Below are 22,318 nucleotides of genomic sequence, written 5' to 3' on the forward strand. Positions count from 1 at the left end.
CCCTTGTATCTAAAGCAAAACTGGAAATTCAGTTTCAGGAGAAAATAATCTATATGCATATGGGGCCCCAAATCTTAACTGTCATTAGTATGCTTAAAGTAGTTTTTAAGTGTGCGTAGCATTATTTCCTGGTATTTTCTGATTCTGACTGAAAAATTGGCGTTAAATATATTACACTCGAACTCACTTTTGTGTAATCTATCATAACAGCTTGACATATTAAATCGTTTTTGTTATATTTTAACACATTTGTATTAGGCTTTGATATTTTAACAACTTTGTGCTGTTAGTCTTTCTCCTTTGAGAAAACATTTTAAAGCATATTATAACTGTCTTAAACTGATTCTAGAGGATAACCCAGATGTGGCATTTTAAAATATTTTAGTGCTGTTTAAATTATGCTGTATTGTCTTACTGACTTGTGGCCGTTATATTCGGTTTACCTGTTCTTGGAAATTAATTTGAAATCTCATTGGCCCAATTTTGATAAAGTGCATGAGTTCTATATAGCCTGTAGAGCAGAAATATGTACTGTTCATTTCAGCAAAACCTTTAAAATAATAGGAGTGAATTGTAATTTTAAGTATCGGGCATTGAGTCTCTATGGCTTACCTGAATAAATCAAAGAAAAAGAGAAATTGTTACACCTAAGTCATTTTGGTCACTTGGAGTGAGCCATTTTCTCCTGTTGTATAAGTGGTTAGGGTTACTTCCTGATAATTTGCTTTCTGCCACAATATGTATTTTATAGCAGATCCCTTGTTGGAGATTAGTAATTTTATCCTTGCCAGTCATTTTAGTGAAAGCCTGTCTAAAACTACCTTTTCCAGAAGCTTAGAACAATTGAAAGTAAGGAGATCTTATGAAAATTGGGTAGCCTTCCTTTTTATAAGGAAACTCTTGCCTGTCCATTAAATGTTCTTTTCAGTTCTTGCTTCTATTTCTGTCCTCATCCAGCAGTGGCGTGATAGGAAAGAGCAGCCCCGGGGACGTTATTCCGGGGACGTTCTCCCAGGGAAGTTCTTGTGCTGATTTATATATCGATATGATTAGTGTGGGCTTAAATTTATTTCTTTAATGAGACTCTTTTGGAATAAGTAAATAACCTGAGTTATAGAATAAATTTTATGTTAATTGGTGCTGTTAGTTGCCTTGTAAAATGCTGTGGTATTTGCACAGCTACCTTCCATCAAGTAGCTTCTGTTGTATTTAAATAGTTTTTAATTTGCAGATTGGCCAAAAAAATGTCACGTGGTGTATTGTCATTCTAGTGATGAGGTGTAAGGAGAATATTTGTAGCTTAGGTATTTAGTGAGACTGAAGGTCCCCTGGAGAAGGAAATGGCAACCCACTCCAGTATTCTTGGCTGGGAAATCCCAGGGACAGAGGAGCCTGACGGGCTACAGTCCGTGGGGTTGCAAAGAGTCAGACGTGGCTGATAGACTGAGCATGCACGTACACTTCTGAGACTGACTTTATGTGCTTTAAGCAGTCATTAATTATGTGCACCATATTCAAAGATTTTCTTTTAAAAAATAAAAATGTTATAATTCAACCCGAGTGTGGGACAGTATGTCTAATGGACTTGGTTTTAGTGAGAAGGAACTTTAGGTATTTTACTTAAGTGTTCATTGAAATACATGAAAGTATGCTTACCATTAGTTTGTTCAGTTAAATTAGTTCTTCTTGCTAAAAGAGGGAATATTTTTTAAATTGAGGTGAAGTTCACATAACATAAAATTAAGCATTTTAAAGTATGTTTCATTGTCACTGAGGTACATTCACGGTATTGTGCAACCTCTACTTGTAGAATGGATGTATTTTTAAAGTTTATTATTCTTGGATATCGGAGCTTCCATTGTGTTGAGAACTGAGTCCTCCCTTTCTAAGCACTAATTCTATTTTGTTCTTTTCCCCAGATATTTACAGAAAGTCTTCTGTGTTCCAGTCGCCTTGAGAACATCCACCTGGCTGGGCAGATGATGCACTGCAGTGGTTGCTCAATAAATCCACCAACTAGTATAGCCCATAAAGGAAAAACCCAATACAGGGTCAGTTACGGAAAAAGTATTGACTTGGTTCTGGCAGCCAGCAGAGAGTACTTCAATTCTTCTACCAACCTCACTGACACCTGCATGGATCTGGCCAGGTAGAGGAACTGTGTTCTCCATAAGAGAGAATGGGGTCAGAATACACACACTGCATTGTTGGTTTTATTCTCTGATTTACAAAATACGTTATCACAAGTACAGAGTGACCCTTCCATTTGGGGTACAGTTGCTTAGTGCTTGAATATAGGAAGAAAACTTAATTATATCATGAGTGTTCATTAGCTTATGAGCCTTTTTCTCTAGCACACTTTCCCACAGTGATTCTAGCTGAATTTCTGTAAGGTTATATTTTTCTTCTATTGGAAGAAATTCATGTTGTAGCCTGTAAATCCAGGTTCTGGAAAATTTTAGCGCATTAGGTCATGTCTGTATCCTTTACATGGCTTCCAGTCTGCTTAGGGACAGGAGACCTGATTAGATAATAAAACCCAAAAGTCTCTTCCAAGTGGAAATTTATGGACTAGGGATTCTATTCTTCTCTTGGCCTGTTGTATAGGAAAATTAGCGTCCCTTTTTCTTGGTATTGATTCTTAGGAGCTTTTTTTTTTTTTTTAATTTGCATGTAGAACTTTAAGCCTTTGCCTCTCTTAATGGCTTAACTATGTTGCCAGCTTTTTATTGTATAGACTTTATCTTTCAAATGGCTATTTAGAATTTCTAAAAATTGTAATTGTTATTCTTTTCTCTTACATAAGGTTTCTGTCTTTTGTGTCAGACTTTGAAAGACCTTTAATTCCAAAGATCATTAAAGTCATTTTTAATATTCTTTTCTTACTACTTCAGTTTTATTTTTGCATTGAAATTTTAGGCTTATTTGGATTATTTTGGTGTAAAGATGGTGATAGTTATTTAGTTACTTTTCCCCTCAAATGACTAGTAGTTGCTTCAACTCTAGCAAGACTTTTAAAGGTAACATTTCCCCCCCAAACTCCCCCCCCCCCCCCGCCCCCCCCCCACCCCGGCCCTGCCCAGTGAAATCTTATCACAGAGTCATGTTTTCTCAAGGCATGTTATTAAACTTGACAAAGTTGTTTAAAATAGTTAGTAAATTTTTTCTTCTTTCCCAAGGGATAGTATTTCTATTTCAGATGATGAAAATATCAAATAGAACAGCCTTTGAAACTGGGAGTTGTGTTTGACCTAAATCTTCTTGACAGATGCTGCTAGAGATCATTTTAAAAACTATACTTGCAGTATTTTCCTTTCATCCATCTCCTCTCTCCTATGAAAGTGAAATGAAAGTGTTAGTTGCTCAGCCGTGTCCAACTCTTTGCAACCCCATGGACCATAGCCCGCCAGGCTCTGCTGTCCATGGAATTTCTCCTATAAGGACACACTTTAATTTTAAAAATGTCATATGTGTATAATGTTGCACCAACTGATTGTGACTTGTGAGCTCAGATATATTTAATTGTTTACAGTTTTATTGAAATAGAGAATAGCCATCCATTCTTATTGATTAAATTATTATTTATTTACTATTTTTTTTAATTGAAGAAGCAATGCAGGCACGAGATAAAATACAGAAAGATAAGCTATGGACAATGTCTTTCTCCTCATTATAGTTCCACTATCTTGAATGCTGTCTATACTTTTAATTTATTTCCTGTGTATCCTTCTGGAATATCTTATTGAATATTACATTCTTCTTTCCTAAGTCACAGGTGCTTGCTACCTGTCCATACCTTTCTCTGGTTTGTTTTATTCACTCGCTGTCTTTATGTAGGGTTTTTCTGTGTAAGTGCTTATGGGTTTGTTGCATTCTATTTTGGTGGTTGTAGAATATTCCATTGCTTGACTTTTGTATAGTTTATTTAATTAGTTCCTGATTTAGTGCATTTCATTTCAAAAAGAGCTTATCTGTAGTATAAATTCCTAAAACTGGAATTCCTGTTTTCAAAGGTAAATGCAGTTGGAATTTTCGTAGATACCATAAATAGGTTATATACTGTTTACCCTTGAACCGGTAGTATGTGTTAGTGCTTATCTGCCCTAATTTTTGCAAGAAGAAGATAGGCCTATATCTGTCAGTTGGTCATGTAGGTAGACACTGGCCTAGACATCTTCCTGTGATGGTCCAGGATCTTAGACTCTTTCGCTCTTCATGGCCTGACCTCTGCCTGTCCTTTCTAGTCTCATGCTCCACTGTTCCTCTGCTGCTAAGTCGCTTCAGTCGTGTCCGACTCTCTGCGACCCCACAGACGGCCTCCCACCAGGCTCTGTCGTCCCTGGGCTTCTCCAGGCAAGAACACTGGAGTGGGTTGCCATTTCCTTCTCCAGTGCATGAAACTGAAAAGTGAAAGTGAAGTTGCTCAGTCGTGTCTGACTCTGAGCGATCCCATGAACTGCAGCCCACCAGGCTCCTCCATTCAGCGGATTTTCCAGGCAAGAGTACTGGAGTGGGGTGCTAGTGCCTTCTCTGCACTGTTCCTCTATGTGCATCTTTCAGAAAATAGATTTGTTGTTAACTAAAATTTATCAAGTATGCTTTCTCTGAGTTTCACAAAATTTGCTTAAAATCCTCCATAGGTATCACAAATTCTTAGTTATCAAGTCACTGTCACTTGTATTTATCTCAGTACTGCATCAACAACTGATTGTTTCTGATCAGCAAAATGTCTCTTGTGCACTTTGTTAGGTTATTCTTTTTTCCTTTGAGAGACAGAGTTGTGACCGAAATCAAGACATTTCTGCTTTCCTTAGAAGAATAACTGGAAATTATCTGAATTCTGTCTTTTTGCTTAATCCTTTTTATATCATCATTATCTTTGAGGTTAACAGTAAACAGAGCACTAAGCCCAGAGCTAACCTATCTTGCTTTATCCTCTGATACCTTACGAGCTGTAACCTGCGCAAATCGCTCACATCTGAGCTTCAGTTTTGGCTTCCTTGCAAAGCAAGTGGTGATATTTCTCTGTCTCCAGGCTTGCTGTGAGGATTAAGTAAGAGATCAGGAAGCCTCTAGCAGAATACCTGGAAGGAAGTTGCTGTCTGATAAATGTGTTGGATCTCTGTGTTGTCGATCATAGAAGGGCAGTTTAGCTGAACATATGCTACTTTTCCACGTTAAAAATGATTTTGTCCTAGGTGCTGTTTACAGCTGATAACAGATCGACCTCCTGCCATTCAAGAGGAGCTCGATCTTATCCAGGCCCTGGGGTGCCTTGAAGAATTTGGGGTGAAGATCTTGCCTTTGCAAGGTGAGTTTTCTACTTAAGTGTTGCACTTTTATTAACTTATTTTGCATAAATTCACAAGTATTCCTGTTTAGGTGTCGAAATAAAGAGTACTTTTGGTCATTTAATCCATTAGCAATAGGTTCTGCCCTCTGTCCCATTTTTCAGTGACATTAGTACAGCAGTGAGGCTGTTGGATAAAAGCAAAAAGAGAAATTGGGGATTACAGGTGAGAGTTTCATGTTTACATCAGTTTTGGATTGAAATTTATTTGTTTCAGTTGCATAATTTAGAAGTAGCTCTAAATGATAATAGTTTATTTCTTTTTATGCTTACTGTAGAATATTCTTTAATTGAATCCGTATTTTTTTTAATAGAGGAAATGACAGGAAATTGTTGTTTAGAGTTAAATTACTAACAGTATGTTAGCACTGCTCAAGTTCTTTTACCTAAAGGTGGAAGTCAGATTCAGTTCAGTTCACTTCAGTCGCTCAGTCGTGTCCGACTCTTTGAGACCCCATGAATCGCAGCACTCCAGGCCTCCCTGTCCATCACCAACTCCCGGAGTTCACTCAGACTCACGTACATTGAATCAGTGATGTCATCCAGCCATCTCATCCTCGGTCGTCCCCTTCTTCTCCTGCCCCCAACCCCTCCCAGCATCAGAGTCTTTTCCAGTGACTCAACTCTTCGCATGAGGTGGCGAAAGTACTGGACTTTCAGCTTTAGCATCATTCCTTCCAAAGAAATCTCAGGGTTGATCTCCTTCAGAATGGACTGGTTGAATCTCCTTGCAGTCCAAGGGACTCTCAGAGTCTTCTGCAACACCACAGTTCAAAAGCATCAATTCTTCAGCACTCAGCCTTCTTCACAGTCCAACTCTCACATCCATACATGACCACTGGAAAAACCATAGCCTTGACTAGACGGATCTTATTAGTACCAGCCCAAAGAAGTCATCTGTCCTTTTGGGACAGTGGGCATCTCCCAGTGTCCTGAACCTCACCTGATAAGCAGGAGAGAGATTTTCTGTGGCTTCAAATCCTGCACCTCAGTGCCCTAAATGAAGTGAGTATGTTTGGTGATTCGCGGTATGCTTGGCTAGTTTCCATGTAATCTCTGATCTTTATTCTTAAAAAAGATTTTTAATTTTTTTATTGAAGTGTAATTGACTGACAGTGTTGTGTTAGTTTCAGGTGTACAGCAAAGGGCTCTCATCTTTATTCTAACTCTGGAAATGTTCAGAATTGGAAGTAGGAGAGGTTTCGCTAGGTTCTTTTCATCTCTGGTTTTTGATATATTTTCACTGGAATTGTGTCTCTGGTGTTTGTTTTTTTTTAAAAAAGAAAAACTTCTAATATCATTGATCAATGATAGTCTGTTACAGGTTCCTTGGTGTGTTTATCCTCTGAGATTATTTGAGTCAGATGGGTCTCAGGGAATGTCAGCCAGTGGAGACATTCTCGTGTGGGTTTCCACTGTAGTTTTACTAAAAATGAAAGTTCTGCTTGTCAGACAAATATCTAAGATTTTTTAAAGGTGGTATTACTATTATCTTGATTATTGTTTGAAAGTAATAAGTATGTGATTTTAAGTATCCTGCAGCATCTTAAATAGGTATATTCAAGGTGATTGTTAAATCGCTAGAAAAGTCTATTCACTTGTACCATTCATTTAATTTTTGAGCTCAAACCTTCTTTAAATTGTGAGGATGAATCAGAGTTACCAGCAAGCATTTTTAGTTTATTCCCAGATGTCTTAAATCATTAACCACCTCCCCAATACGTATATTTTTAATTGAAGATTTCAATCATGAGAGAGTCCAAAGTAGTATGAAACTTTTGTCCTTCTTGTATCTCTTGTTAGGTCAGGCCATTATAGCTTTGACTCTGTATGTATCTTTTAGCTAGCTATTTAATCCAAGCAGATTGATACAATACAAAAAAAAAAATGGTTTCCCAAATGCTACTGAAGTTTGAAAGTTATATTGAGCTCTGATTTTTCTGTGGTACTCAATTAGCAATGTTTACAATTCAGCTGATGGATTTAAATATTTTCAACCAAACCTTCCACCTCGCTGAGAAACTTCCGAACTGAGGAGAGTCTTAAGAAAGATGTTGCTTTCATGTCCTGACAGCTTTTCAGTTTATATATTGATTTGGAGTTTCCTATTAGAATGACTCCCGGATGTGGAGATGGAATATTCCTTTTCTGTACTGTTTGTTGTATTTATGCCACAGGTGCAGTTTAGGTTTAAGCTGTTTTCATGTTCATCAGTAATACTGGATCAACAGAATAACTTGATATTTAAAGACTTATGATCCAGCTATTTTTTTTTATTGTAGCCAGTGTACAATAGTACACTTTGCTTTGTTTTGATGCCCTTCTTGCCTACACTATCAGAGTTGATGTTTCCAGCGGTGAAGGCTAGTATTGCTAGATATAATGCATGAGTTAATAGAAAACAGGATCAGAAATGTATAAAATTGATTCCTTATGTAAGGGTCGCCTATGATGTGTTTGTGTGTGCACTTTTCCTTCTACCTTGGGTGTCTGTGTTGTATTCAGTTCAGTTCAGTCGCTCAGTCGTGTCTGACTCTTCGCAACCCCGTGAATCGCAGCATGCCAGGCCTCCCTGTCCATCGCCAACTCCCGGAGTTCACTCAGATTCACGTCCATCGAGTCCGTGATGCCATCCAGCCATCTCATCCTCTGTCGTCCCCTTCTCCTCCTGCCCCCAATCCCTCCCAGCATCAGAGTCTTTTCCAGTGAGTCAACTCTTCGCATGAGGTGGCCAAAGTATTCTTATTTTCAAGCGAACCAATTTAAGATATTTCAGTTATCTCTGTGTTCTTTCTACAATAGAGTCCATCAATTTTCCAGACTTAAGAGTGTTGTGTTAAGCCCAGCCTTAGGTCCGTTAGGGTTAGTCACTCAGTTGTGTCTGACTCTTTGCCACCCCATGGACTGTAGCCTGCCAGGTTCCTCTGTCCATGGGATGTTCCAGGCAGGAATACTGGAGTGAGTTGCCATTTCCTCCTCCAGCGGATAGTCCTGACCCAGGGATCGAACCTGGGTCCCTTGCATTGCAGGCAGATTCTTTATCATCTGAGCCACAAGGGAAACCCACTTTTTCACGTATTGCTGAATAACTGGACACTCTTCTTAACTTTTCTTTGTATTTAACTTTTCTTGTTTACAGAATGAGTGTATTAATAAGCATCTTATTGAATTTCTTACAAAGATTAAGTCTGTTATGTTTACAGTGTTTGGGATATAGTAAGAGCTCTGTAAGTATCAGCTGTCATTTTATGATTTTCCTTGGAGTTCCTCTTAATGCTGGCAGAATTAGAGTGGTCTTACCCTCTTTTGCCTTCTCCCTCTTTCCCTCCACTCCTGTCCCTTCCTTCTCCTCTCTCCATGCTCCTTTCCTTACATTCAATAAAAATTAATTTAGGCACATTTATTCTAGCAACCAAAATAACGAAAGGGTACCCCTTGCTTTGAGGGACTAACACCCTGCTAGGCATTACATACAGTTGTGATTTTGTCTTCTTGTATTTAGATTCTGATTCAGCCCACTTTGACCTGTCAACTTAATGGCTTTGAACTTTACCTACCTCAGATGGAGATAATAGTAAAATATTCCCTAGATAGTCCTGAAAATTATATCTTGAATACTGAAAATTCTGGGTTAATCTTGGCGAAAACTATTTAGAGGATTTCTTTGTATCATTCTTGCAACCTTTCTGAAAGTCTGAAATTTAATCCCAATAAAAATTTACCCTTCCTCCAAAAGCCTGTTCCAAAGAAAAGCTACTACCTTTCTCCTTTATGTCATTTATATAAATTGGACCAGTGAGTGCTTCAAGGACTTTTACTGTCCCAACTGAAGTGATATGGCAGAGGTAGAAAGTGGATATTTGGAATTTGGAATGGATTTGGGGAAGCTGAGGTATGGTGGGCAAACAGGTGTACAAGGAGGTACATGAAATTTTCAAAGACAAATACCACTGTCTTTAAAATTTTCTGTTAGTCCTGATTTGAAAATGCAGCACTTCTCTCTTAATTTCAGAATGTCAGTTCACTTGCTGTATTTCAGAACTTTGGTGATAAAGGATCTTTTTTGTACATTATTATATTCAGAATCAACAATAACTTTATTATTTTTTTAAATTGTCTTTTACTTAATTCTTATTGATCTGGGGGTAAACACAGTTTTCATTTTGTTCATTTGCCTTAAATTGGGAAGGTCATCATACCTTTGTTGTGTCCCTGGTCACAAGTCATCAGTGTGTCTTTCTTTGTAGTGCGCTTGTGCTCTGATCGGATCGGCCTCATCAAGGAGTGTATTTGCCAGTCCCCCATGTGTTACAAGCAGTCCACCAAGCTGCTGGGCCTTGCTGAGCTGCTGAGGGTAGCAGGTAAGGTTTGAATGCTTAACTGCAGAATCTGTGTTATTCTGTGCATCATCTTAGGAAAACACTGGAATGTGCACTACTAGGTGTGAGAGGAGCTGCTTTTCAGCAAGATTTTGTCTTTTCCAGCAAGATTGGCATGTTATAAAAATGTGTTCCTATGTTGAGCTGCTTGGACCTCTGTCTTTTAAATGAAGGCAGACTTATTTGGGGTTCCATGGTCATGCAGGGTCAGAAACAGAAGTCAGAGTTACCGTTTATAACCAGAAAGCTTAAAAAGTAGGACAGGCCAGCTCAGCTAGTTCACCTTCCATTTCCACATTTGGTATAATATTTTTGAACCTGAATAATTACTTAGAAAAATTTGTGCATTTACTGTTTGGCCAGGTTTTCACATGCATTATCTTATTTCATTTTCTGTTAAATGATGTTGATGTTTTCTTCCTGTTTTATGAGGGGAATTGAAGGTCAGAGAAGTTAAGGATCTCGCTCAGCAGGGTGAAGTCACAGAGCATTTCTGAGTCTAGACTTCATGTGTCACACTGTGTGCTAACCAGTCTTTTCACATTTTTCTTTCGTATTTTTGACTCATCCAATGTGTATCCCACCTGATGGACATCTTCAAGTGCGTCCTCATCTTTTTAAACAGATTTTAAAGTGTGCAGCTTAAGATTTTCAAATCCAGCACAATTTTGTGACAGATACCTTCCCATTTTAACTAAAAGAATGAACAGGAGCCTGCCCGCTGACTCGAAACACCAGCTGTCTATACTGGACATGTCTGTTGGTTTGCTAAGTGGTCTTCCTTTGGGACCCCGTCCCTCTCCCAGCCCATGTGACCCCAGGAGACTTGCCAGTCAACCTGCTTTGCCACAGTGATTGGCACTGTCGTCCTGCCAGCACCTTCTGTCCACCTGCCAGTGCAGAGAGGACCATGCCACTCAAGAAAAATCAATCACAATCTTTCCTGACGTTTGATATATAAACACAGGAAGACAGAGGCACATTCTTCTTTTCTAAATTAAATTTGTAAGGATACAACTTTGGGGATGCTGGACAGTCGTTTGTCTGATCAGTTTTCTGAAAATGAATCCATTTAAGACAGAGAAGGAAAACCCCCCAGTGGCAGCCTACATGCCTCAAGATCTAGTCCTGCCTGAAGATGCTTTTAACCCCAGAAATTGTTTTTAGTTAAAATGGGGTTAAATTCCATGTTTAGCTTAAAAAAAGTAAAGAGGATTTTGTTTATATTTTGAGCTTTAAGTAAATATATATATATGTATATGTATATTTGGTAGACACATTTATGTTTTAAAATCTAAATAGAACTCTTCTTCTTAAGGCTTTATAGTTATGTCAGGTGTCCTTTTCTGAAAGCATAACACTAGCATTTTTACCCCTGGCCTTGGGGGCCAGGCAGCCATCGGGAAGTATCTTGGAAGGCTGCAGAGAAGTTGAGTGTGGGGTCTGAAGACTGGTCCCATCCTTACTCTCCTATTCATCTGCTAAATGACTTAAGCTTCAGCTTCTGGGAAGTAGGAGTGACACCCCCTGTTTTAAGTCTAGGTTATGAGACTCCCATGAGTTAATGCATACGAAAGCACTTTGTAAACTTGAAAGCACTCTGATCATCAGGGAAGAATTTCATAAGGATCCAGTTCATAGACACTAATGAAGCAGTCAGGGATGCTGTCTACATTTTCCATGTACCTGCCTACTATTGTTAATTTCCATTTTTATCCCTGTGACACTGACCTAAAAATAGGAATATCAGTGATCAAGATAGGCCTGCATTTTTAATGGTATGAACATTACTCTTCAGTCCTGCCGAGTACATTTGTGTGGAACACCTGGTGTTCAAATCGCTTTTCTTTGTTGCAGCTATTTTAGTTCTCCTATTTGGAACCATCTCAACTTCACCACCTCTGTTTCACAAACTTGAATGTGGAATCTGTGTTATAACTTCAGTCCAGTATCATTAAAAGAGAAGACTATTATCCATATTTCATTCAAAGTGGAGCTTTTATTGTGAGCCCCCTGAGTGCACATGATAGCTACTGTGTATCCGTGACTGCTGTGTGCCAGCTCCCTTCTGTGCCCTTTTAACACACTGGCTCTTCTGCTGTTCACTGCAGGCTCTCCTTACTGGCATTCTGGGGAAATAGAGGCCCCAGAGAGGAAAGTAATACCACTTTGTCAGGTACTTTGAATACAGAGTTCTGTTACATACCTGCTGCCCTCTGGGAATTGAGCATCTTAGGGGGCTGCAGGAGCAGAGAACTATGTTGCATCATGGGGTAGGAGGGTAGTCCATGACTTCCGTAAACAGATGTTAGAGAATCTGAAAGACAACTGTAATGTTTAGCTGGGGGCGGAGTGGTGTTAAGAAAGGGATCGCAGGCAGGTAACATGTATCTGAAGCTTACAGAATGCTGCGGTTATTTATTGCTGCTTTACAAACCACCCCGAAACCTAGCAGCTTAAAATAACAACAGTCATGTCCTCTTATCTCTCCCAGTTCTGAAAGTTGACCGGGCAGTTCAGGGTCTTTTATGAAACTGCAGTCAGATATTGCAGTTAGGGCTGTGCTCATCTCAAAGACTGCTTTGTTCACATGTCTGGCACCTGGGCTGAGAAGATTGAAAAAGCTGGGGGCTGGAGTAGCTCGGGCTTTCTCTTCTCTATGTGATTTGTCCTTACCATCTTTCCTTATTTTGTTGTCAGACTACCTGGATTTCTTATGTGGTGGCCGAGGGCTCCCAGAGCCAGTATCCCAAGTTCAGTTCAGTTCAGTCGCTCAGTCGTGTCTGACTCTTTGCGACCCATGAATCGCAGCACGCCAGGCCTCCCTGTCCATCACCAACTCCCAGAGTCTACCCAAACACATCTCCATTGATTCGGTGATGTCTTCCAGCCATCTCATCCACTGTTGTCCTGTTCTCCTCCTGCCCCCAATCCCTCCCAACATCAGAGGCTTTTCCAATGAGTCAGCTCTTTGCATGAGGTGGCCACAGTATTGGAGTTACAGCTTTAGCATCAGTCTTTCCAGTGAACACCCAGGACTGATCTCCTCTAGGATGGACTGGTTGGATCTCCTTGCAGTCCAAGGGACTCTCATGAGTCTTCTCCAATACCGCAGATTAAAAGCATCAATTCTTCAGTGCTCAGCTTTCTTCACAGTCCAACTTTCACATCCATACATGACCATTGGAAAAACCATAGCCTTGACTAGACGGACCTTTTTTGGCATAGTAATGTCTCTGCTTTTTAATATGCTATCTAGGATTGTCATACATTTCCTTCCAAGGAGTAAGCATCTTTTAATTTCATGACTGCAGTCACCATCTGCAGTGATTTTGGAGCCCCCAAAAATAAAGTCTGACACTGTTTCCACTGTTTCCCTATCTATTTCCCATCAAGTGATGGGACCAGATGCCATGATCTTCGTTTTCTGAATGTTGAGCTTTAAGCCAACTTTTTGACTCTCCTCTTTCAGTTTCATCAAGAGGCATTTTAGTTCCTCTTCACTTTCTGCTGTCAGGGTGGTGTCATCTGCATATCTGAGGTTATTGATATTTCTCCCGGCAATCTTGATTCCAGCTTGTGTTTCTTCCAGCCCAGCGTTTCTCATGATGTACTCTGCATATAAGAGAAACCAGCAAAAGTTTCATGTCATTTTGCTGTAATTTAGCTTTGGAATTTGGGCAGCTTCATCCCTATTGTGTCTTATTCATGGAAGCAGTCACACAGGCCCTCCCAAGTTCAAGGGAAATACTTATAGGCTCTGCTTGAAGTTGACTGGGCTTGGGTGAGCCTGAGATGGCTTCCACAGCTGTTGGAACAGGCCTGCATTACCCTCTGTCTGGTTGTCAGAGCCTCAGCCCCTTGCCCTAGGGAGCTCTCCATGAGGCTTCTCAGGCATCCTCTAAACAAGGCGACTCCTGGCTTTCTCCTGGAGCAGTTGATCCAGAGACCAGGGCAGAGCCTGTAGTGTTTTTTTACAACCTCCTCTTGGCAGTCAGACACCATCGTTTACAGCTTATTCTGTTAGAAATAAATCACTAGCCATCCCCATTCAAGGGGAGAGGCAGTAAGCTCCATCTTTAGAAGGGCGTACCAAAGAATTGGTGGACATAGTTTAAATTATATTTCGTATATTCAAGGTTTTGTCCTACTACTGTTAGTATTTTCTTCAAACTAAACATTTAGACCATTTTCTTCAGTCGATTTCTAGTCTGGTTGTACTGCCGGCTTTTCTCCCTGTGAACTTGGTTTTCTTTGTAGGACTTTTCTAGAATCATTGTTTTCAAGTGTGTTTTTTCTTTTAGCCACCTGCTCAGATCACCTGATATACAAACTAACATTCTCACAATGAAACTATAAAGTTTAAATCCATTTTACTTTGTATTTATGGTTTTTGTCTTTTTATTTGTCATTATTGATTAGAATTAGAACATTCAAATACTAGAATAAATAGGGAAAATGTTTAAATTCCCTATTTGGAGAAAAACTTTTCCTTTACCTACCTACATTGGAATGGCTGGTCTGGGGCTGGTATATCTGTATTTTACTGGAGTATCACAGGTTTACAGTGTTGTATTAGTGTACAGTGAAGTGATCTGGTTATAAATGTACATATATTCATTCTTTTTTAGATTTTTCACTCATATAGATTATCACAGAATATTGAGTAGAGTTTCATTTGCCATAAAGTAGGTCCTTGTTGGTTATGTATCTTGTATATAATAGTGTATATGTGTTCATCTCAGGTTTCTCATTTATCCCTCCCCACCGAGTTTGTTTTTGTTAGGTTAGTCTGTTTTTGTTCTGTAATAATTTCATTTCTTTTTTAAAAAAATTGGATTCCATGTCTGCGTGATATCATAATGTATTTGTCCTTGTCTCACTTCACTCACTGTGACGATTTCTAGGTCCATCCGTGTTGCTGCAAATGGCACTATTTCACGCTCTTTTATGGCTGAGTAATATGCCCGTGTATCTGTGTCCCACATCTTCTTTACCCATTCCTCTGTTGATGGACGTTTAGGTTGCTTCCATGTCTTGGCTATTGTAGACAGTGCCGCAGTGAACATGGGGGTGCAGGCAGCCTTTTGGTTTATGGGTTTCTCTGGATACATGTCCAGCAGTGGGACTGACGGATCATATGATAGTTTTATTTTTACCTTTTAAGGAACCTCTGTACTGTTCTCCATAAATGGTTGTACCAATTTATATTTTGTATGGGGCCAATATTAATCATTGATTACTTTGGAGACTGAGTGATAATTTCATGATTAATAACCAGATTGAAAGGTCTAAGTGGCCTTGACCTTTTGTCCTGTGGTCTTATAAAAATCTAATCTCTGTTTTTCATTTGAGAATTAATTAGAAAGATAGAGATAAGGAACTCCTCTGTCAATCAGTACTGCCCCAAACAGTAAGTTGTTTGCATGTGTTTACAGGTGAAGACCCAGAAGAAAGGCGTGGACAGGTTCTCATCCTTCTAGTGGAGCAGGCACTGCGTTTCCATGACTACAAAGCTGCCAATGTGCATTGTCAGGAGCTGATGGCTACAGGTGAAGTAGACACCACTTGACACTTTGCTCATGTTCTCTCTCATGGAAGCGGTCTCTTTTGAAACACTTGGTCTAATTGATAAGCCAGCCACACTGTGTTCATAAGCCTTGGGAGATGTTTTGTGAGCACTGATAAGTAGGTATTCCATGTGCTTGTATATTAATGTAAATACTTTAATGGGCTCAAGGGGTTATGTTTTATCTGGGATATGGTTGCTTTCCATTCCATATTAAAAGCTGGCTCATAATTTTAATAGCAATTTTATGTAAAATATTTTAATTTTAAAATATTACAAAATATATTATGTAAATATTTTATGTATTTGTCATATAAAAGAAAAACTTCAAATTTGAAGTATCTTTGTAATTTGTGACTACATTGTTAGCATTTCTATCCTTTAATTTCTTTAAAAGGTCACAAAATGCTTTTCGAATTTGAGCAGTTGGGAAGTAGCTTGCCACTGATATTGAAATTATAACTCAAGTCTCTGGAGGATAAGCAGTTGTTATTGTGGAATAATTTCTCTGTGAAAGAGCATATTCCCCAGAGGAGTAGCCAGTAATGTTTTTCATAGGCTCTGGGCTAAATGATCTGCTTTTTGTAGTTGTGCCTGAGTGTGTGGAAACTCAGGCACACTTAGCTGTTTACCTACTGCCTGTGCGTGTCTCTGCATGGCTAGCAATGCAGTGCTTCACTGTGTGATACCTCCTGGTGTTGCACACTGATGATTTGTAAACTTGCTGTATACTGGTAAAAGAAATGATTATTCTGACACTTGTTAAAAATGGTAAGGAAGACTTTATTCAGGACTTCCGTAATGGGAGAGAAATCAGGCTCAACTCCAAATACAGAAAAGACAGCTGGGAATTTATCACCGAGGATCAGGTTGAGGGGATCAACAATGGTTGAAAAATGACAGTGATGAGACATCCAGGATAGAGGCATTTGTACTAAACCGACTTACTGGTGGCAGGCCAGGGTGATCAGATATTCTCTTTAAACTGACTTGGCAGGATTCTTGACTGAAACTGGGTTATAACAGGTTCAGCAAAGGCTGGGCCAAGGTAGAGGCCTCGTTTAGAAGAGGACTCAGAGAAGCCTGAGTGAAGTTTGGTTAGGGGGACAGTTTGGCAGTACATCTGTGAAAATGTTGAAAACTGGGAAAAAGCTTAACACTTTATAACCTCAGCACTGGAAAACTGGTTTCATGAAAAAACTGTCAAATATTAACCTAGTGATTGTGCACTGTTCAGTCCAGAATAGTTATGGTATTCTGGAAAATCATTGTCTTAATTCACTATCATTTACTTAGCTTTGTATTAGATTTATTCCTATAAGGATAGTACTTGGATTAATTCTGACTTTGTATATTTAGAGAAATTATCCTGGGCCAAGGGCTTTGTACTTAGAGATAAGACCTACTTTCTAACTGGATCTCCTTCAAATAAGGAGGAAAATCCCTCTGCTGAGAGTCAGACTCTGACTGTATTTTTGGCACTGTCTCTGTACATCATGAGAAACGCTGGACTGGAATAAACACAAGCTGGAATCAAGATTGCTGAGAGAAATATCAGTAACCTCAGATATGCAAATGACACCACCCTTATGGTAGAAAGTGAAGAGGAACTAAAATGCCTCTTGATGAACTGAAAGTGGAGAGTGAAAAAGTTGGCTTAAAGCTCAACATTCAGAAAACAAAGATCATGGCATCCGGTCCCATCACTTCATGGGAAATAGATGGAGAAACAGTGGAAACAGTGTCCGACTTTATTTTGGGGGGCTCCAAAATCACTGCAGATGGTGACTGCAGCCATGAAATTAAAAGACGCTTACTCCTTGGAAGAAAAGTTATGACCAATCCCTGGGATGGGAAGATCCCCTGGAGAAGGGAACAGCTATCCACTCCAGTATTCTGGCTTGGAGAATTCCATGGACTGTACAGTCTGTGGGGTTGCACAGAGTCAGATAAAACTGAGTGACTTTCATTTTCACTTTACAACCAAGGGAAAGAAGAATTACAGTTATTTTTGTTTTTTTGCGGTGGTGAGGGATGATGATGTTTGGACCTTTCACAAGCTCACGCAGTGCTTCGGCCACACTCAGTTCTTTCTGAATTCAGATACTCAGTTGTTTTTACTCAACATCAAATCTTAGTAAATTATCTGTAGTCATTGCCACGTTGATTATTTGTAGTCATTTCCATCTGAAATTTAGCATAGTTTATCGGGAAAACTTATCTGGAGAGTTGCTGAACTTTCTGGATAACATCACCTAATGTTTCTTTTCTATTTTAGATCATTATGTATTTCTGCTTATACAATGATACATATCACTGTGACTGACTTTGCTTTGGTAACATCAGACCTCAGTAAAAAGCTGTTAAATTTTTCAAGTGGGATTGAAAATTTTTTTCTTCTAGTGAAATCAGTTTTTTCTTGCCCATATTTCAGGTTACTCTAAAAGCTGGGATGTTTGTAGCCAGTTAGGACAATCAGAAGGTTACCAGGACTTGGCCACTAGGCAAGAGCTCATGGCTTTTGCTCTGACACATTGCCCTCCCAGCAGCATTGAACTTCTCTTGGCTGCCAGCAGCTCTCTGAAGACAGAAGTAAGTCTCCCAATAAAGTAAATCCTGAACTGTATCACGTGTATTTTGTTGGGTCTGTGGATCTTAGGTTTGTGCTCTTTTTTTTTCCCAATCATATGAATATTTTTATTTATGGGAAAAATAGTTTGTTACTTACAAATTTGAAGATATTAGGCTATAAAATAGTGTTGTTGGCTTTATTCCAGTAAAGAAAGGCTACAGGTATGAGAAATGAGAATAGTATTAGGAAACAAATTATTGAATATAATGGGGAACATTAGTATTGTCAAGAACAAAATATATAAGAGGAGGTCCTGTGTGCGATACTGGAAACCATGTGAGTTAAAACCAGTGGTGGCATCATCCCCTTAGAAGCTCTTTGAAAATAGCAGGGTGTGGGCTTTGGTTGGAGAGAAGCTCAGTTTCCTAAAATTCACAGGCTAGATCTGCATCAGGGAGTTGTTACACCAGTTGAGAAACGCATGTGAAGAATTCTGGAATTCACATTTTCATCTCCTGGTGATTCATTACATTGTATATCAGGTTTCCCACAGTTAATTCTGCTCTTGAAACTGTGGTTGCATCCTTGGGAAGGTGTTCATGAAGCCCTGAAGTAAGCCTGTTACCAGTAGGAGATAGCATACCCCCTCCCCACCCCCCCCCACCCCCCGAAAGAATGCTTTTTGAATTTCAAGTCCACATTGTAAAATGAGGCAAATTTAAAAACAGTTCTATTATAATATATAGTATTCTTTTTCAGATTCTTTATCAAAGAGTGAATCTTCAAATCCATCCAGAAGGAGGGGAGAGTATCAATATGTCACCATTGATGAGTAAAGCACTGCAAGAGGTGAGTCTGGGTGAGAGGGAGGAGTTTGAAAGGTGCCTGTGAGAGGAATGCAACAATTATCTCACACTGTGTGTGTGGTGTGTGTAGACTGTTCTTCTAAGCTTTGTGTGTCTGTGTGAAATAGAGCATTCATATCAGTTCAGTTCAGCCGCTCAGTCGTGTCCGACTCTTTGCGACCCGATGGACGGCAGCAGGCCAGGCCTCCCTGTCCATCACCAACTCCGGGATTCATATGGGAAAATATATAAAATAAAGATGTCCATCTTAATAAAGTATCATAAAGGAAACATTCAGGCATCTAGCACACAGATAAAGAAATAGCTCATGAGAAGCCTTCCACACCCTTCTAACTCTTTGCTGTCCTTGCGGAGATCCTGACTCATCTTGACAACTAGACCCATGTGTGTTTTGTTCTTTTTTAAAGTAATTTAAAAACCTATAACACCCATCCCAGAGTGGTAGTTTAATTTTAGCTGTTTTTGCACTGTATAGAAATAATTACATTCAGTATTACATTTGTGAGGTTTACCCATGCTGTTTTAAGTATTGCAGTTGATATCACTGTTACTGCTGTATAGAGATTAATTGCTATACGCATACATTCCAGTTTATCCTTTCTAATACTGACTGACGCTGGTTTATTTTCAATTTTGGTACTGAAATAATGCTATATCATCAGTCTGTAGTGTTCCTAGTGCACATGTACAGACTTGGAGGTGAGTGTTATCAGATAAGTGTGTTTGTTCAACCTCAGTTGATAGTCCCTGATGATTCTCTTGAATGGTTTTACCCGTTGCACACTCAGCAGCCGTGTCTGGGATTGCCATTTGCTGCCATCCAGGTAGTGCCAGCTACTTTGGCATTGGTAGTTGTCGAAACTTTACCTCTTAAGTGTTTTGAGATACCTGTTTATGCTTTTGATTTGCATTTTTCTGGTTGCTGGTGAGATGAACTTATTTTAGGAGGAAGCCTCTTTTGTGAGGTTCCTTGTTCAATTCCCTTGTCCATTTTCTGTTGAATTTTAGTCCTTTTTCTCTTTCCTCATTGAAATTCTAATGAATAAATTTTGTCTGGAGTCATTAAGTATTAATATGTATGAATCTCAGGAGAGCTGGTCCTGGGAAAGGAAGGAGGAGGTGTGTACTCACCAATACCTCTTTAGCTGTTTAACCTTTGCTCCCTGGAATTTAACTTCTTATGACTATTTCTGGCAACACAGAAGTGGCATTTGTTTTTTGTTTTTTTAGGTCAAAAACAGTAGGTAGTCTAACTAGATAAAGAGATGATAATCATCTTTATTGATTGGTTTACACAGGATTCCTTTAAATGGTAAGCTTTACTTTTAAAATGTAAACTGTCATTCATTTTCCTAGCAACTATTTTAGAAGACATCTGTTGTGATAAGTGAGCTATATCTTGGCTCCTTTTTTCGTTTTTATCTATTTTTTGTGTTTTGTTTGCTTTATATCTCCATACGTTGATTCACAGTTTTTAAAGGCCATACTCTGTTTATAGGTATTATAATGTTGACTACATTCCTGGTGCTATACAATCTGTCTTTGTAGCTTATTTATTTTATACCTAATAGTTTTTAATCTCTTAATCCATTACCTCTATTTTGCCCCTCCCACCTCCCCTTCCCTCACTCATAACTACTGATTTGTTCTGTGTACCTGTAACTCTGTTTCCTTTTGTTATATTCACTAGTATGTTGTATTTTTTATATTCCACATATAGGTGATTTCATACAGTATTTGTCTTTCTCTGTCTGACATTTCATTTAACACAGCACCTTCCAAGTTCATCCATGTTATTGCAGATGGCAAAATTTCATTCTTTTTTATGGCTGAGTACCATCCATTGTGTGTGTATATACCATGTCTTTATAAATTGACTGTAACCATCTTGTCGAATTCATTTGTAGTTGTATACTTTGTAGTTCTTTTAGAAGTCTGATTTAAAGCTTCATCTGTGGAGTCTGTTGATAGAGTTAGGGCAAGAATATTTAGATTTTGCCTACAGTCAAGTATACATGATTACTTCATTTCCATAATTCTTTCTTTTATATTAAACTTTTGTTTGGCAGCCATCTATTGAGTACACATGGGTATCCTCAGTTCAGTACCAAGTGATCTCAGGATCTCCAAAAAGTTTGTAAGGTGACTTGTGTCCCTTAAGGATTTTTCTTCCCTTTCTCCTATAAATGGTAACTCCAAGACAGCAGTGATCGATAGAATTTTCTACAGTGAGGGGAATATTCTATATATCAACATTGTCCAGTATGGCAGCAACTAGTCACATATAGCTGCTAAGTACATGAAATATATAGGTAGTGCAACTAAGGAATCAAAATTTAAATTTTGTTTAATTTTATTTAGGTTAATTTTACTAGCCACATAAGGCTGCTGGGTACCCGAGTGGACATCTCAGTTCTAGAAGGTGCGATGCTCAGAAGAGGATGGTGTTCCGCCATCAGTGCTGCAGACAGAGGACTTTGTTTGTTTCTATGGTTGCACTCCCTTTGAATTGAAGTCGCAGCAGTTTCCAGGGGCCTTGAGTGATGGGGATGCTTTCTTCCTTTGGCATGTTTTGACTTGTATTGATTAGAAACTATTTGGTTTTCCCTTCCTGGATCTGAAAGCACATTAAAGTCTATGGTGGATAGACTGTTCTGGAAAAGTCTGGAAAGTCTCCAGGGGATTCAGAACAGATCTTATACTGGAGATCTGGCATATTTTACTGTTTCTCAAGGTCCAGCAGAAGACTTGCTTTTCACAAGATCTTTATCCCAGTTTTGTACCTTTTGATCCTCTGATCTTTTCCCATTTGTTCAGCTACATCTCTCGCTGTTGCTCCAGCCTCCTCTCTTTTCATGCCTTCCAAACATGTGCTGTGTTCCATTCATGCTGAACTTACCCCATTCTCTGAGTAGGCTCTCTCACAGCTTTGCTGTTATTTCGGGTTCTCTCTGTAGCTCCAGAACTTTGGCCACCTGATGTGAAGAGCTGACTCCTTAGAAAAGACCCTGATGCTGGGAAAGATTGAAGGCGGGAGGAGAATGGGATGACAGAGGATGAGATGGTTGGATGGCATCGCTGAATCAATAGACGTGAGTTTGAGCAAAGTTGAGGAGATAGTGAAGGACAGGGAAGCCTGGCGTGGTCCATGAGGTCACAGCGGGTAGGACACGACTGAGCGACTGAACAACAGCAACTGCCTGTACTGCCCTTCTCGTGTGGTTTCTGATCATCTTGCTGCCCTCTTGATCTCACCTAGGCTGTCGTCGTCTTTATCAAGTTTTCCTCGAGTCCACATCGTTCCCTCTTCTGCATCCCCCAAACATCTCATAGCATTGGATCAGCTCGTGTGTGGTATGGTTTGGTGTGTATGGTGACTGGAAGTGTGTCGCTTACCTTTGGTGCTCTCTCCAGAGAGTGCCTGCCACAGAGTGAGTGCATAGTGAATGCTTAACACAGATGCATTGGAAACCTCCCCTGCAGAAAGATCAATGTGTGGTAAAAATGGATTAGAAAGTAAAACTAGAAGGAATTTCCAGCTAGATGCATGTGTGTGATCAGGGTGCTGTTGAGGACCTGTTG

The 22,318-nt window shown here is 39.4% G+C and overlaps 1 protein-coding gene across 1 annotated transcript in view; it reads left to right on the top strand.

The window, feature by feature from the left end:
- The window catches only part of NBAS (NBAS subunit of NRZ tethering complex), a 336,306-nt gene that overhangs the window by 165,146 nt on the left and 148,842 nt on the right, over positions 1-22,318 (top strand). The window contains exons 30-35 of the mRNA XM_052647567.1: positions 1,920-2,149; positions 5,199-5,311; positions 9,598-9,711; positions 15,168-15,281; positions 17,733-17,890; positions 18,630-18,719. Coding sequence (XP_052503527.1) covers positions 1,920-2,149; positions 5,199-5,311; positions 9,598-9,711; positions 15,168-15,281; positions 17,733-17,890; positions 18,630-18,719 — 819 coding nt within the window. The remainder of the gene's footprint in view (positions 1-1,919; positions 2,150-5,198; positions 5,312-9,597; positions 9,712-15,167; positions 15,282-17,732; positions 17,891-18,629; positions 18,720-22,318) is intronic.

The sequence above is a fragment of the Budorcas taxicolor genome, chromosome 11 (genome assembly GCF_023091745.1).
Source record: "Budorcas taxicolor isolate Tak-1 chromosome 11, Takin1.1, whole genome shotgun sequence".
NCBI lineage: Eukaryota > Metazoa > Chordata > Mammalia > Artiodactyla > Bovidae > Budorcas > Budorcas taxicolor.